General features: G+C 47.2%; 1 protein-coding gene across 7 annotated transcripts in view; it reads right to left on the reverse strand.

Moving 5' to 3' along the window:
• CDK5RAP2 (CDK5 regulatory subunit associated protein 2) overlaps positions 1 to 15,318 on the reverse strand; it is a 166,958-nt gene extending 151,640 nt beyond the window's left edge. For all 7 annotated transcript variants that reach the window (XM_072960013.1, XM_072960018.1, XM_072960016.1 and 4 more), the window contains exons 1-3: positions 15,105 to 15,318; positions 6,104 to 6,171; positions 3,045 to 3,112 (exon numbers count right to left, since the gene is read on the reverse strand). In XM_072960013.1, the coding sequence (XP_072816114.1) occupies positions 3,045 to 3,112; positions 6,104 to 6,171; positions 15,105 to 15,160 (192 nt within the window). In that variant the 5' untranslated portion in view covers positions 15,161 to 15,318. The remainder of the gene's footprint in view (positions 1 to 3,044; positions 3,113 to 6,103; positions 6,172 to 15,104) is intronic.
• Between the last annotated feature and the right edge of the window lie 130 nt (positions 15,319 to 15,448).

Raw genomic sequence — 15,448 nt, forward strand, 5'->3', positions numbered from 1 at the left:
CGTATCTATGTATAAATGTATACATACATATATTCTTTTTCATATTCATTCCCATTATGGGTTTATTCCAGGATATTGAATATAGTTCCCTGTGCTACAGTAGGACCTTGTTGTTTATTTTATATATAGTAGTTTTGTATCTGCTAATCCCAAACTCCTAATTTATCCCTCTCCCTCCTTTCCCCTTTGGTAGCCATTATTTGTTTTCTATGTCTGTGAGTCTGTTTCTGTTCTGTAAATCAGTTTGGCATGACTCTGGTCATTTGTCTTCCCAGATTAATGTCCATCACCAGCTCCCTTTCATCTTCAGGACAAAAAACCTGCAGAATCTGACCCCTGCCTATTTCAGGGGCTTCCCTCGTCTCAGACCCCCTCACACTGCCTCCTTCCAGCCAGAGGGAACTTACACCTCCCTAAACCCATCACACGGTGGTGTGCCCGTCTCTACATTTGCACATGTGAGTGCTTGTGCCTGAGATGCTCTCCCAGTCCTCCCACCATGTCCAGTCCCTACTTGTCGCTGACCCAACTCAAAAACGCCTCCTCCAAGAAGGCTGCCCTGAGTACCCCCAGGCCAGGTTGAGGGCCCCTGGTCTGTGCCTCACAGCGCCCTCTATCATGGCACTATTTTCCCACCCATCTCCCCAACTAGACTGTGAGCCTCTTGAGGGAGACTTACCGAGTCTTAATCCACTGCAAAGTCCCCAGTCCCTGGCACAGCCTGGCCCAGGGCACATACTTGAAAATATTCATTGATGAATGGATGAACTCAAAGCAAACTGGGAGGCCTTTATTTTGCTAGACCTTAGCTAACAGACCCTGATGTTCAGATATCCGTCATCCAAGATTAGAGTAAGACGAATCATGAGATTCCCCTTTAAATCAAAAGTACTCTAGCCCCCTCTTTAATATGCACGCTGACTTTACAATTAGCATTAGATACCAAGAGCATCTCTTGTAAGCATCCCAGAAAAGAGATCGTGCATTTAGCTCAAGCCAGATGAAAACGTTCAGTGACTTACAAAGACCTGAAAAGGAGACACTGAGAACAGGGTGGGCATTTCAATTTCAACTACAGAATTTGCTCTTGAAAAATACTACAATAAAAAACATTAATGCCATAAAAACCTATGAGCAGCCAAAGGACCAAAGTCATAAAGAAAAATATAAATCCTAAAACATATTGTCACAGAAGACTCTCTCTTGCCTTTAAGAAAATCAGTATTTAGGTCATTAAGAACATGACTGAGCAAGGGAAACAAATCACATGGCAGAACAGAGGAAAGTAACAAGAATAAACAGAACAATAAGGAGAAACAGGTAACACACAGAATGAACTCTGGGCTAGGCCTATGTGCCGCGCATGTATTCACTCATTAATCTTCACCCTATCTCTAGGAAGCAGAAGCATTATCATACCCATTTTCAAGACAAAGAAAGTACAGAGAGGTTAAGTGACTGGCCCGAGGTCACCCAGCAGAAGTGGATGAACAGGCAGTCTGGCTCCAAAGCCTGCGGTCTGGCTCCACTGCCTCAGAGAACAGCCTTGCCACACCACATCCCTGGGCCTCTGTTTCTCCTACCTATCATAAAGAGGGCTAGATTCAATTCTAAGATCTCTCCCAGTTCCAAAGGCCGACAACAAAGTATAAAGCCAAAATTCTAAGATTCTTGTTAAATTTTTCCATCCAGAAATAAAATTCAAAACTGTGCCCTCCAAAAATTAAATAACTCTGTATCTTCCAGAGCTGCTTTAATATTAAAGTAATATATATGAAGAGCTTAACACTTCAAGTTTCCAGCTCAGAGCAAGAACTCAATAAGTGGCTGTTATTACTCTTATGATAAAACAAGAACAACCATTTAATAGTAGAGCGCATTTTAATTATACACAATGTGGAATAATCAAATCTCATTTGTTTGAGGCCCCAGACCCCACGGCATAGATCGGGTTGTACAGTCGAAATTATAACAACTCGAAGCTCAGAAATTACTTGTTTCCATTAGAGATCTGACAAGTCATTTCTTCAATTGGTCACTGGTGGTTTGCACATAACTGTTAGCAGTAATGAGTATTCTAAATTAAATCCAGAGACAGCACCGCTCGATTCTGTAAAGACAGCTGGGGAGGGAGAAACACGATTGTGGAACGTCCTTCTCTCTGTGTCCTCCGTCTCCTCGCTGATAAATATCTCCTGTGTCTTGCATAGTATGGATTTCATTTGGTTACAAATGAAGACGGGTCTAATTCTTCCCATGACAAATGAGAGCGCTGCGCAGGTAACTTGTTAAGGAGAATTGGAATTGGGAAAATAACCTTATTTTCCTGTTGCTTGACAACAAACCCCATCCGCTAACAAATGAAAGACACAATCCTGGAAGACATCAGGCATCGAAGCCAAATCCATCACCAAGCAATCCACCCTCAAGACAATTACCAACCGGCACTGGGTACTGGACGCTCACGCTTCCTTCAACAGCAGCAAAGATGCAGCCTACCAAATACAAGTAGGAGGCACAAGGCGGTGGAAAGAATAATGGCTTTGGGATCAATAAAGACCTGGATTCAAATCCCAGCTCCATCACTCAGGTATCATGTGACCATAAACGAGCCTCCGCTAGTCTTAAGATTCCTCATCTGTAAAATGGGAATACAAAACATCTGAAAGAGTTATAGTAAGGATTAAGTAGGGACCATAAGTAACGCGCCTTGCATTATAGGAAAGCCCTTGACGCATGTTAGTTTCTCTCAACTGTGCCCCATGGTAACATCCCCTCGCTCAGGACACCAGAAATACACCAAGCTCCCCACAGCTGGACATTACTGAACTTGTCGGAAACCTTAACTGGCCCGGGTATACAGGGCTGACAGTGGAGGAGTTTAACAGTCACACAGAGAGCGCCCATGAGCCCCGGAGTTCCTCCTAATTCTGGTTTCATCCAGCCTGGACGCTTCTTGAGAAATACGGCTCCCTCCTGGGTCTGGCTGGACTGTGACAGCAGACGTGATTTGTGAGGGATGATGATTCAGTATCCCCACTTACATTTTCAAAGTCCTTCATGTTCCGTGCTCTGCTGGGAGACACCGTTTCTTCTGACACGTTGGGGAGCACTATAAAAAAGCAAAAGAGACACAGGAAAACGTCGCTATATGAAAATTTGCCCAGCATCCCTATTAGGCAAGACAAAAAAATAACTGGCTTCCACAATATATTTGGTCTGTTGTGATTTACTGATTTGAGTCTACGGAAAGCTCTAAGCGATCATGTTGCAAGTATTTACAAATTACTTGAACTAGCCCCAGTGTAACAATGTACGTGTCAGAGGATGAACCCAAAAAATGCATGTGGCAAAGCAGAACTGTTCTGGGATGGACTTCCTTACCGCTTGTCATAAAATTATTCTGCTGAACGGGATATCATCTTCACGTGTCATCAACTAAAACAATGCGTGTCTAACCAACTTGACAGTAGGGGTTGACAAACTTTTCCTTCAAATGCCAGACAATAAATATTTTAGGCTGTGCAGGCCATACACAAAGCCTCAAATCTGTCACAACCGCTCAACACAAAAACAGCCACAGACAGTTCAAGAACAAAGAAGCTGTGTTCCAAAAGAAGTTTATTTTCAAAAGCAGGCAGTGGGTCGGGAACGGCCAATCCCTGCTTCAGAGTGATTAAAGACTTTGCCAATACCCAAATCTTAACACAGATTCTCTAATTCAACAAACATTTATTACACTCTGCGCCAAGCACCACGCGAGGCGCTGGGGAAACAACAGGGAAAGAGACACACACAGATCCTGAACCCAGGCGGTTCCCAACCCAGTGCCCAAGACAGAGAAGCAAACACACCGCTTCACGCTGCACAAGGGCTTGGCGCTTTTTATGTGCTGAGTAAATGTGCGCTGAGTGAAATGAGTGCATACATCCTTCCAAGAAGTATGCGCTGAGGGCCGACTCTCTGCTAGGCATCATTCCAGAAACAAGACAAACAAAAGGAGCTGACAGTCTAGAAAGAGGAGGCAGACAATAAACAAAACAGTAGGCAGTTACAGAGAACATTCAAAGGTGATGAATGCTCTGGAGAAAAATACAGTGGGTAAGGATAGGAATTACCAGTACCAAGGTGGGGTGAGGACTGCAGCTTCAAATCAGGTGGTGAAATTGAGGAAGGTCTCACTGCGAAGGTGACCGCTGGGCAGACGTGGAGAAGGCACAGGGAGAATCCTGAGGTGGGAGCCAGCCTAGTGGATCTGAGGACCAGCCAAGAGGCCAATGGACAGGAGAGCAATAACCAAAGAGGACAGCAGAAGACGGGGTAGGCAGACTGTGTGGGGCCTTGTAGGTGCCTCTCACTATGCCAAGGAGCTGCTGGAGAATTCTGAGCTCAAGAGTAATGTGATAGGACGGAGGTTTTTACAGGCCCCTCTGACTGCCTCGCCGAGAGGGAAACAAGGAGATCAGTTAGGAGAGTGCCGGGGGAATCCAGACCAGAGGACACGGGGCTTAGCCAAGAAGGGAGGCAGATAAGCGGGGGAGAAGCGGTCTGATTCTGGGTGCTTTTTAAGTAGCCAATAGGAATGAAGGAAATGAAAGGAAGTGGAACACACAAGGATCAGAGAGGAAGACGCATCTAAGTCAGCCTGGGGAGAGCCAAGAAGGCGGGGAGCTGGAGCTGAGTCTGAAGCCGCAGGCAGGCAGCACACAAATGAGGGCAAAAGGGAGAAGAAATGCCCCCACCGCCCCACGGAGGCCCAGAGGAGGAAGCTCAGAAGCCTTCAGCAGGAAGGAGGCTCAGGAGTCAGGCAGGGCAGACTGTGGCGAGTCCTGGGCGCCAGATGAAGGAACACAGGTCCGCCTCCCTGCTTCTCAAACGGGCTGTGCCTTGTCCCCGGGGTCTGCGCCCCCACCTACGTCCTACTCATTCTTCAAGTCTCGGCCCCAGGTCAGCCTCCTGGGAAGCTCTTGCCTGCCCCACCTCCTCCGTCGGAGGGTAAAGTTCCCTCTTACCCCTCACGGCCCCTTCCACCTCCATGTGACCTGTCGTGCTAATCCTTCACGGTCCGCCCTCTAGGCTTGATCACAACCATGTTCAAGGCCAAATCCCATGGCTCAGCCCAGAGCCTGGCACGAAGCAGATGAACAATGTGGACTGAATTAAGGAGCAGGCGTACCAGTTTTCTGCTCCCAACTGCCCGCGGGCAGGAAGACGAGAAACCAGAACTGCTGGATTTTATGTTTGAAGTAAATGTTAACAGGTTCTAAAGGAAAACCTGAGGGTGGCCTGTCAGTTAAAATAGTCTCCAGAAATAAACCTTGTGAAACTTACATCGTCTGCTCTAAAAACTTCTTCCTTTTGCACACATCTCATCACTCTGGAGAAGGGAAAAGAACACGAGTCACAATATCTACACGATACCTCGGCAAAGCAAATCATCAGCACCTCCCACAGATCCTTAGGACATTCACATTTTTCCGAAACAAAAATTATGAAGAAGGCTGAGCAAAACCCAAACTGCACAACAGAGAGTCTCCTCAAAATCCAGCTTCCACACAGCAGGCTGCTTATTTACTCAGCGCCGTCTCCTGCGGTCTAACCAACTATTTGTCTCCAAAGGGCAGGCCCATGTAGGAATGCGGGGCCTGAGCAAGCAAACGGGAGCCCACAGCCTGCCAGGAAGGCCTTGGCACACTCCAGTTTGGACGGCAGCCCCCCAGGGCCTCCAGCCACTCGGCCGCAGGGACCAGCAGACCCTCCACACCTGATCAAGTCACCAATCCAACATCCAGCCTCCACCCGGCAGTTCAGTGCAGCAAACACTGGCTGAACCCCTACCAGCTTGGTAGCGAGAAATGAAACTCATGAAATATGGCCCAAAGGACAGCAGTCCCTCGGTCCAGGGTTGATGAAAGAAGGTGAATGACAGGTCAACAGGTACATAAAATACTGAGCACCTCCTGGGAGCATCAGGCCATGCCAGAGCAGCTCTGGGGCCCAGAGACATCAAAGCACAGGCCCAGGCTCAAGGCCTCGAGGCCCTCACGGCCTAGCATCTGTCCCTCATTCTTACTCAAGAGAACGCCCAGCTCTGTGTACTTACCACCATTTCCCAAGCCAGCAGTGGGGCTGACGCCATCCAGGTCCTTTGGTCGATTGGGAACGAGGCCACTAGGAGAGAACACGTGTGATAAGAGAGGAGTGAGTCAGCGTTTGAACGACAGACCATCAGGCTGCCTGGACCACACAGGACCGTCATCAGGCCCCGGCCAGCGAGGGACCCGTGGAGCTGCCTGGGAGACTCGCAGTGCAGAGGTGAGGAACTCAGGCTCAGGGCTCAGTCCTGGCTCTAACACCTAATAGCTGAGCCTGGCCAGTCACTCATTCATTCATTTACACATCAACTGTTCTGTGTGCCACAGATGTGCTAGGTGCAGAGGCCACATGTAAGCTACTGATATTCTTGAGTCTCGATACCACCCTCTACCTGTAAGGATTAAATGAGTTTGTGTATATAAACACCTAGCAGATAGTAAGCACTCAATAAATGGCATCCATGGTTGTTTTTGTCATTACTATCATTATCCTTATTAACATGACTATCACGACCCCAAATTAAGCTTCCAAGGATCAGGCACCAATTCAGATGCTTTAAGGGTATCAAACAAAAATGCAAAATTTCACTGATCCAAGAAGTTTCACTGGTCAAACTATAAAAATAGGTTCAGCGAGGATCTGGAGATACTGACAGAAAACTAAACCATAACAGAAGGTGTGGTTCAACACAAAACACATTTCCCTGGATTCTATGCTAAGCTCTGCCTCACACCTCTCCCAGCCTCGCTTCCTTCACCTGTGAAAGGAGGAGAGCAGCTCCTTCATTGAGTAGCTGGTGATTAAACAAGACACCAAGGGCCCAGCAAGCACCTGGCATACTGTGAGTACCCCATAAATGGGAGCAAAATACCGCTGTCACCTGGAAACATACAATGCTCTGTAATTTATAAGAGATTGACCATCATGAGAACTGCCCGATTCCCTGTGGGTCTGTGCATTTTTTAAAGGAAGGCACTAAGGCCAGATAACTTCAGCGGCCGAGCCAGAGTCTCACAGCAGTTAAGTGGAAAACCAGGTCCAGAATCCAAGCCTTTTATGTCTGACTCCCAACGATGCTTCCCTGTCCCAAGCTGTAAACTAGAAGTCAGTGGAAGCTCAGTTTGACTTCTTGGCAATTTGCTCTTTCCACACCTCTAAATACAAATCCATCTGCTCTTCGGATAACTCTGGAGTTGGAACAGACCTTTAAGATCAGAACCGAGCAAAAACCTGGATATCATAAAATTCCATGATCAAGAAAATGATGACATAAAATGTGTCTGCTGTGGCGATAACTGAAAAAAAAAACTGTAGTAAAATATGCCCTCAATTTTGAAAAAAAAGTACATGTACAAAAAAATGTAGTGTACATGTACATTAAAGTCACCTCAAATCCTTAGAAACTAAGTGGGCCACAAATATATGTAACAAGACAAGTGAAGTATTAAAAATCGTCATTTGTAAGGAAATGAGAGATATTTTCCTCCTTTTTAATTTTCTACAATTCTCAATTTCCTCCAATAAGTATTCCTAGAAGGACAAACTCCATTTTCAAAACGGGATTTTAAAAATTAAAGTCAAGTTCAACCACCACCCTTTGCAGATGGCGGCCCAGAGGCCCAAGGTCATACACCAGATAACAGGCCAAGCCTGGCCCACAGTCTGGGCTCCACGTTCCCAAGTCTGGGGTTCTCTCCACCACAGCCATTAATCTGCCACCACTGGAGGAAATGGCCCATCGATTCCTCAAGCCAAGATCAATCACGGTTGAAAACCACGTGGCAGGCAAAGCCAAAGAATTTGGTCTTAGACAAGTTTCCAACAGGCAAACAGGTCAGTTTGAAAAATAACATTTGACATCGCAATTCTTAGAAGAAACCACTATTTAATGCCGAAATTCTGGCCTGGTTCCTGCCAAGTTTCCATCTGGGCCTTACCTGCCCAGTTTTAAAATGCCATGAATCTCTGTCATCTGCAGTTTCCAGCCAGTTCCAGCCGCACCTCCAGCTTCAAGTACTCAGCTTTCTGTGTTCCATTCTGATCACTCACTCTTAGCCCTAGAACTAAGGTTGGGGCTTTGCGGGGCCCCACTAGAAATCAAAACTATGCAAGCAAAGAAAGAGGGCGAAGATGTGATTTTAGGATGGCAAGGAGCGGGGAGACTAAGGCCCCAAAAGGGAAGGAACTTATCTGCTCAAAATCACCAGGGTTAGCAGCAAAGCTGAGACAAAGACCCAGGCTTCTCAGTGTCCATTCTGCGGCTCACCTGCGTCCCAGCCGCCCGAAGCTCCTACTGAATGGGGCACGGGGTCAGTGCCGGTTTCCTCACGTGCAAAATACAGCATAACTCCAACCACCACCCTGCAGGGGCGCCTACGCCGAGCGGACACCTCGCTCGGGGACAGGTGGCCTCCCACTTCGTCCTCACCACAGCCCTTCTGCGGTAGGGGGTAGTTTTTAACTCTTGCCATTTTTTAAAATGAGGACAACGGAGGCCCAGCAAAGTGAATAAGCTGAAAGACACAAAAAGGCCTGATTCCAAAACCCATGCATGCTCTTAACCTCTGCACCACCCTGGCACCCCTACCGCCTTCCCCCAGGTGGCGCGTGGGGAGGTCTAGGTGGACCGAGGGCCTCTGCCTTCCAGAACCTGGCACACTGCACAGTCACCATGGCTGCTGTTGACTGTCTGTTGAGGAAATGAATGAACAGTCACGTGCGCTCCACCACCTCAGCCTCCTACGCTGCTCCAGCCACCACCCGCCTGCGCCTGCATGTGGCGGCCCACAGTGGACCGTCCACACGAGGCCCAACGAGGACGGAGCGCTTCACGGCCAAAGTGTTAAGAGAGCCAGGGATGGACTGGACATCACATTTGGGAAACAACTGTACCAACTGCACTTGTCATTCTGTGTCACTTATTCTTGACGAAAGAAAACATATAAATACAAAATATATAGACAAGCTTAAAGTTCTTCTGAACTACTCCTCGCTCTCAACTTAGTCTCCTCCTACGAGGTAACCACTCTTGTCAGCAAGACATGTATCCTTCCAGACCTTTCTCTACGCATATAACTGTATACATCACTTTGCAGCATCTTTTCTTCACTTAATGTGCCCTGAAGATGTTTTCCTGACAGTACAAATAGATCTCCCTCCATGTTTTTAACTCCTACAAAGCATTCTACAGAAGGGTTTTTCCAGCTTTACTGACCCCAACCCATAGAAGGAAATATATTACCTTTCATTCTTGAAATGCCTATTATTCTGCTCTATTTTTTTTTATTCTGGTTGCAACTTACTAAATTGAATTTCATGAGTTGTCAATGGGTCTCAGTCTGAAAGACACTTGTGAAAGGATGTGTATTTACCAGGTTCCCCCGATGGTAATTCAATCTGTTTCCAAGTTGTTCCTTTTACAAACAAGGTTGTATCTCCTTCTACAGGTCTCACTGTGCACATGTATGAGGATTTCTCTACACAGATAGGTAACAAGAAGTGGAACTGCTGGGTCAAAACATAGTCCCATTTTTTTTTAATGGGCAAAGGATTTTAAATTATACAATAAGTGATAAGGACAAAACAGTCAGGGCAAAGCAGGCAGGGGAACGGGGAATTCAAAACAAAGAACTTGAAAAAACCTTGAAGACCGGTAAACCAGATGTTCTGGGGCCCTGGTTTATACTCTTCTTCTCTTTTCCTTCCCATATACAATTAAGGGATTTCTAGATATGAGTGAGCACGTGTGCTCGAGAGCGGGGACAATTTCATCCCAGGGGATGGGGAAGCACAGAGAAGCCCTTACAGCCACCTGCAGACGCAGCTCCTTCACAGTCCGGAGTGCCTGTCCCTCTGTGCTGTTTCTTTAACTACTAAAAACTGGCCGTGTGCTATGACTCCAAGTCTCCTGTGAATTCTTTCACTGAGGACTGTAGGTCATTGACCCCTTACCCACAACAATAAGCACATGAACAAATGTCCAACATCATTAGTCATTAGGGAAATGCAAATCAATACCACAGTGAGATACCATGTCACAGCCCCAAGGATGGCTATAATCAAAGACAGACAATTATAAGTGTTGACAAGGCAATGGAGAAATAAGAAGCCTCATACACTGCTGCTGAGAGTGTAAGATGGTGCAGCCACTTTGGAAAAGAGTTGCGTGGTTCCTCAAAACGTTAAACATACAGAATTACCACCTGACCCAGTAATTCTGCTCCCAGAGAAATGAAAATTTATGTCCACACAAAAACTTGTACACAGATAAATGTTTACAGCAACATTATTCTTAAGAGCCAAAAAAAAAGCAGAACAACACAAATGTCATCAACCAATGAATGAATGAACAAAATGTGGTATGTGTATACAATGGAATACCATCCAGCCACAGAAAGGAATGAAGCACTAACACATGACACAACGTGGATGAGCCTCACAAAAGACCACATAATCCCATATGAAACGTCCAGAATAGGCAAGTCTATAGACAAAAAGTAGATTGTGGCTGCCTAGAGCTGGGGGAGGGGGCATGAGGAAAGGGGAGTGCTATAGACTGAATGTGTACCCCAGAAGCTCTTATGATGAAACCCTACCCCCACTCCAAGTGATGGCATTAGGAGGTGGGCCTTTGGGAGGTAATGAAGATTAGAAGAGGTCATGAGGGTGGGGCCCTCATGAACGGGATTAGAGCCCTTAAGGATTAGCAGAGATCTTGCTTCCTCTCTCTGTTCATCACCATGTGAGGATACAATGAGAAGCTGGCAGCCTGCAACCTGGAAGAGGGTCCTCACCAGAACCTGACCGCGCTGGCAACCTGATCGTGGACTTCCAGCCTCCAGAACCATGAGAAATAAATTCCTGCCATCTCTAAGTCACCCAGTCTACAGTATTTTCATTATAGCAGTCCAAGCAAAAACGGAGTGACTGCTGATGGGCACAGGGTTTCTTTTTCGGATGATGAAAATGTTCTAAAATTAGATTATAACGATGACTGCACAACTTAGTAAATACACTAAAAAAAAATCACTGAATAGTAATATTTTAAATGGGTAAAATGTATGGCATATAAATCAGATTTTAGTAGAGCTGCTGAAAAAAACCACAAGGCACATTTTTAATGCCAAATTGTGTTCCAGGAAGACTATACCAGTTGACACTGTTGTGCACCTTTTCATGGTGATTATAAAGCAGCATTTCACCACTAAGTATGGAGCCCATACTTTCATGGTATTTATCTTTGCAAACAGAGATTGAATAAAATTGATTTATTCAACAAATACTTGTTGAGCCTCTACTATGCACCAAGCACGGTTCTGGGTCTAAAGATGTAGTGAGGAACAAGCCAGACGTGCTCCCTGCCCTCACTGAGCTTAAGGAGGTGACAGGGAGCACCTCCTCAAAATTGGGGTACCCCTGGTCCAAGGTCGGCCTTGGATCAAGCTTTCAAATCTTCCCCAGAAATTTCATGCCACCATTCTCTTTCTCAACCTCCTTCTACGAAATCCAAGAAGGCACTCTTTGCCTGAGAAAACACAAATTGTGGGCACACTTACAGGAAGCATTTCTTTTTGGTCTGCCCCTAACCAGACAGACAGCACTGAACGTCCAAGTGCTAGAGGAACCCATAGATGCAGAAGCCCAGGCCAGGCCTTAGGAAGGTCGCAAGGGGAGGCAGAATCCTGGGCATGAAGACAAAGGGATGAACCCAGGACTGTGGGCGAGGAGGGTTTTGTCCAGGAAACAGTACCATGTGGTAACAGTAAGACTAAAATCGCTAACGCTGAAACTGCTCCACAGTCAGTGCCAGACACTTAATACACACAGTCTTGCTTCATCCACAGTCACCCAATAAAATAGATAATGTCACAGAAGAGAAACTGAGGCTCTGGAGGGCTATGTGAATTATTCAAGCAGCACAGCCAGTGACTGGCCAAAGCAGGATTTGGATGCAGGCAACCTGCAGACAAAGCCCAGGTTCTTTCAAGACCATCAGGCAGGACCTGAAGGAGGACCTTCACTCGGGCAAGGTTCCAGGGACCGGGATCTGGGCCTAAACCCCACAGGCTGGAGCTCTCGGGGCACCCCCAGGCGATCAGATTTGGAGAGAATGACACACACCAACCTAATTCAATAGAAGTCCAAGGACAAACTGGACTCCTGTTTGGTCCCTAAAATTGGGGTGTGGAAACTACCAAGCAGAAGAGCTCATACTAGCATAAAAAGAGCTTTCCTCCCAGGGGTTTTCTCTTCCACTCCGCAGCCGATGAGAAGCTGTCTCTCTCAGACATTTCTGCGACTCTTTAAGGGCCGGTTCAAATACCAGCAGCTCCGTAAAATCCTCCCAGAATCCTCTCAGAGCTGGTTCAGAGAACTAGCTGGAAGGCAGGACAGGGTACTGAGAGCCAAGCTCTGGAGTCTGTACGCCTGATTTAAATCCTCACTCGATCGTGTACTTTTTGTGGGATCCTAGACCATTCACTTCACCTCTCTGAACCTCAGTGCCCTCATCTGTAAAAGGGGGATAAAACGGTCACCTCAACTGATCACTACTGATTCAGTGATTTAACAAACAGTTACTGAGCACCTACTACGAGCCAGATACCAGGTTTGGAACTCGAGTTACAAAGATGATCAAATGCAGCCCTTGTTCTCAAACAGGTCCTAGTCTAATCTGGGAGACACACAAGTTCACAGTCGTAACTGCAGTGTCCAGCACAAGAGCCACCAGCCATGTGCGCCTGCTGAGTGCCTGAAATGTGGTGAATCCAAATGTGGTAAAACACATCCTGGACTTCAAAGATGTCTAAAGATAAAAAAGAAAGTAAAATAGCTCATGAATCTTTTTTTTTATTTGTTTCCAAGTTAGAATGGTAATATATGGAAATACAGGGTTAAATAAAACATATTGTTAAAATTAATTTTACTTGCTTCTTTATACTTTCTGAATGTGGCTATTAGAAAATTTTAAATTACCTACGTGGCTCAAATTACATTCTGATTGGACAGCACTAGTCAATAAAAGTCAGTGAAGTCAGTAAGGGCTGTGAATGGGGCAGTGGTGGTGGGGCTAGAAGAGTTCAGAGGGCCCAGGCGGGGATGGAGGAATGTCAGTGAAGGCTTCTGGGCAGTGACACCTAAATTGAGACCTGAAAAACAGTAAGGCAAAGGGGAGGAGGGAGGGCAACCCAGGCAGCCAGAACAGCAAGTGCACAGGCCCAGCAGGAAGAAAGAACAAGGCAGATCATTCAGGACAGTTTGGCAGCCAGCAGAGGGAAGGGCTTGGGGAGGAGATGGGAAGGGAGAGGGAGGACAGGAGGCTAGTGGAGTAGATGGGGCCAGGTGATAAAGGACCTCGGAAGCCACATTAAAGAATTTCATCCCAAGGGTGGTGAGGAACCAGGGAGGGTCTGAAGCACATAATAGGTTAGTTACCAGGAATGTATGCAGCATCCAGGTCCTGCAAAGGCAGAGAGAGAAGGGAAGGGAGAATATCTGATGCTCTATTGACTTGCTACCCTGAGTCAGACCCTTTTGGACTCACCCATTTTACAGATGATGAAAACTGAGGCTCACACAGGGTGAGTGACTTGCCCAAGGTCATAGGATTGCTAAGTGGCAGAATTAGGACTGAATCCCAGCCAGATCTAGGTCCGAAACCCCAAGTGCTTGGCCAGTTGGCACTGAGATGAGAAAAGCTGTCTGACAGAATAATAATGGACTTTACCCGAATGGCAATGAGAATCGCTAACTACATAAAGCAGCAGACTGTGAGGATCAAATTTACATTTTAAATCTCTCAGGCTGTAGTATAAAGGACATGTGCCTGATTAATAGTAGGTGCTCAGTAAACAAAGTAACCATTTGTCCAGGTTTGCCCAAGATGGGACCTGTTTATGCCCACTGTCCAGACGTAAATATTAATTGTACCCATTTTAACTCTTAAAAGCATCCAGATTTGAGCAAAAAATAACATGTCACCCTTTCAATTAGATCTGTTGACTGAAAGCAGACTGTCCCTAGCAGAGCTGGATAAACACCGCGGATTCTCAGTTAGGGATCTCCTCCAAGTCCTCTGCTACTCCCCAGTCAGGTGCCCAGGACAATCAAAGGGCCCTATCCCTGTAGCAGGCAGGGCTTTGTCAGGCCTTTCTACCAGGAGAGACCCCCGCCCCAGCAGTACTGTGGACTGCAACTGTCCCTTGGGACAGGTCCATTGGGAAGCCAGTCTCAGCCATTATTCCCCAATTGGTATTGGCTGATAATGATGATGATGATCTGATGATGATGATGATGATGTTAACGGCAACACAGAACCATTTTTAAAGCACTGATTATGTGCCAGGCACTACACATGTCAAGCAAATTGCTGGTCAGGTATCTTCTCTTTTAATCCTCACGCCAACTCTGTTGAGCGGATATTACTACTAGCCCCATTTTACAGATGGGAGAGCAGGTTAGGCCACTTTACCAACGTCATACAGCTAGCTGGTTTAAAGGGCTGGATTTGAATCCAGTTCTGCTCAACTCCTGCCAAGGTTCTTAACCACTGCACTCCATTGCCTGCGCTTTGCAGGCCACGATGTGACCCCATAAGCAAAGTCTGGACAGACCAACTACGCCCCCCATAGTGAAAGCAAACCCCCCTCAAACAAGAATGAATCATCATGTACCCTCAAGATCCCTGCCTCTCAACCAGACCCCAACAATGGCACGCTCCAAAAGGCTACCCATAACCAGTTCTTTCAGAGAACCCCTCACCTGTCCCCCGCCTCCTCTTCAAACTACGTCCCGAAATACTACGTGTGATGCAGGTCCGGACCCCCAATAACCTACATTCAGTGGGCGGGTCCCCAAAGAGACTCCCCTCAGAAAACCCGTATCACACACTGCCCGCGTCAGGATACCTCAAACAGCCTCAAGAGCAAACCCAAGTCCCAGAAGGAGCGAACCCCTATCAACGGAAACCCCGGGCCGGATCCCGCGAACCCCCAAAGTCCGGGCCGCACCTGCAGCCGCTGAGCGTCCCGGGGAGGGTGATGTCCTCTTCCAACACCGAGTCCATCACGGACACAGAGGAGATGGTAGCGTTGGTGTCCGGCGGCGCCGCCAATGGTTTCCCCGCGCGATCGCGACCCGCCTGGCTCCCCAGGGCCCCGCCCCCTCCACCCCAGCTCTTGTTCGGACTCTGGCGGCGCCGCTGGAATTCAAACCGCAGCCGCCGCCATCTTCAACGGCGCTTCTTCCTACGGAAGCGAGGCGGGGTGACCGAGGCGCGCGCGGTGAAGCCGACCGGCCGGGGACCGAGGCCGGGCAAGGAAGCGCGGGTGGGCGCCATCTTAACTAAGGGCAG

The sequence above is a fragment of the Vicugna pacos genome, chromosome 4 (genome assembly GCF_048564905.1).
Source record: "Vicugna pacos chromosome 4, VicPac4, whole genome shotgun sequence".
Classification (NCBI taxonomy): Eukaryota; Metazoa; Chordata; class Mammalia; order Artiodactyla; family Camelidae; genus Vicugna; species Vicugna pacos.